General features: G+C 32.4%; 1 protein-coding gene across 1 annotated transcript; it reads left to right on the top strand.

Annotated features, from left to right (window-relative positions):
- LOC131623384 (uncharacterized) lies at positions 1 to 1276 on the top strand. The gene is made up of 2 exons (XM_058894399.1): positions 1 to 813; positions 1045 to 1276. The coding sequence occupies exons 1-2, from the start codon at positions 62 to 64 to the stop codon at positions 1058 to 1060; spliced, it is 768 nt and encodes a 255-aa protein (XP_058750382.1). The 5' UTR covers positions 1 to 61; the 3' UTR covers positions 1061 to 1276.
- The last annotated feature ends 206 nt before the right edge of the window (positions 1277 to 1482 follow it).

Here is a 1482-nt window from a genome sequence, read left to right as displayed (position 1 = left end):
AAAAATAACATTGGATATATGTGCGTACCCTTCTCTCGACGGTGGTGAAAGGTTGGGAGAAATGGCGGAACTAGAAAGCAAGCCGGTGTTGGTGAAGAATTCATCCACCAACAGTTGTGAAAAATCAGGCCGGCGTGTTGCCTTTGAAATTCCCTTTGGAAATAATCATCGAAGCCATTCTCCCGACCACAACCATAATATTGAAACCTCCGTCGAGGAATTTGATACAGGACATTATCATCCATGTTATGTGGCGTGTTGTGCATGGTCATGTCTTGCCGTGTTCATATTTGTCGTAATTTTTCTCTTTTTTGGGATATCATATTTGGCTTTCCTCAAATCAGGAATGCCAAAAGTCAATGTTAGAGCATTCAACGTTAGCAAATTTCAAGTTAATTATAACTCACAGAAAATGGATGCAATTGTAAATTTAGGTTTAAGATTCTCAAATAATAATGAAGAGCTCAAACTTTTATATGGTCCTCTTTTTGTGGATGTCATTAGTAATGATGTGCAATTGGGTAACACTAAACTTAAAGGCTTCACTCAAATGCCTCGAAATGAGACGGATCTAGACATGACAATGACGACAAATCATGAAATTGTTAACAATGATGCTGCAGATGATCTAAAATCTGACATTGGTGCATATGAGATGGTGTTTGATGTATATATTAGTGGAAATATTGGAGTGAAAATTGGAAGTTTGCATATGATCAATGTACCTTTTTTGTCAACTTGTGAACAAATAAAAAAGATGGATGTGGATTATGGAAGAAAGCCTGAGTGTGATATCAAGATGTTTTCTTTTAGGTAAAATTCTGAATTATTTATTGCTTTTTTTTTGAAATCTTGATATCCGACTTTATGATTGAAGGACCTAAACCTTCACTATTAAGCCATCCTATGGGAGTTTAGTCATGCATATTGTTTGATTATACATTTTAATAGACATGTGAATGTTAAATAATTTAAATGTTGTTGTGTATCATTTAAGAAATACTAATGTCTTTTCTAAATATTGTTGTGTATCATTTGTTTCAGGCCCACAACCAATTGACGACATCAATGATGAGAAGCAAATTTTAAGACTGCGATGTTTCAAAACTTCTTGTGTTGATTGATATAAGTTAATTATTCATAGGATGTAACACTTATACAAAAAGTAGTAAAGTGTTTAATGGTCATTAGAGATATGTACATCATTTAAGTATTTCAATTTTAGATAAAGTTCCTTTGTATTCTTCTGTGTGTACATGTATACGTCTTTTAATTATTTAGTCATCAATGTTGCAATCATATAATAAATAAATATACAATATTCACTAAGATAAAAGATATCAAGGATGTCTAAATTTGAAACCTCAAAAAAAATAACATTTCCTTCAACCATCCATATAAGTTATACTATCTATCTGATGTGTTATATGTATATCTTATACTCTTATTAATAAAATTAGTGGGATACCCGTGCGTTCACGG

Source organism: Vicia villosa, unplaced genomic scaffold, assembly GCF_029867415.1.
Source record: "Vicia villosa cultivar HV-30 ecotype Madison, WI unplaced genomic scaffold, Vvil1.0 ctg.000063F_1_1_1, whole genome shotgun sequence".
In the NCBI taxonomy this organism is placed as follows: domain Eukaryota; kingdom Viridiplantae; phylum Streptophyta; class Magnoliopsida; order Fabales; family Fabaceae; genus Vicia; species Vicia villosa.
The sequence above is the reverse complement of the archived record's forward strand: the minus strand, read 5'-3'. Positions and strand labels throughout refer to the sequence as shown.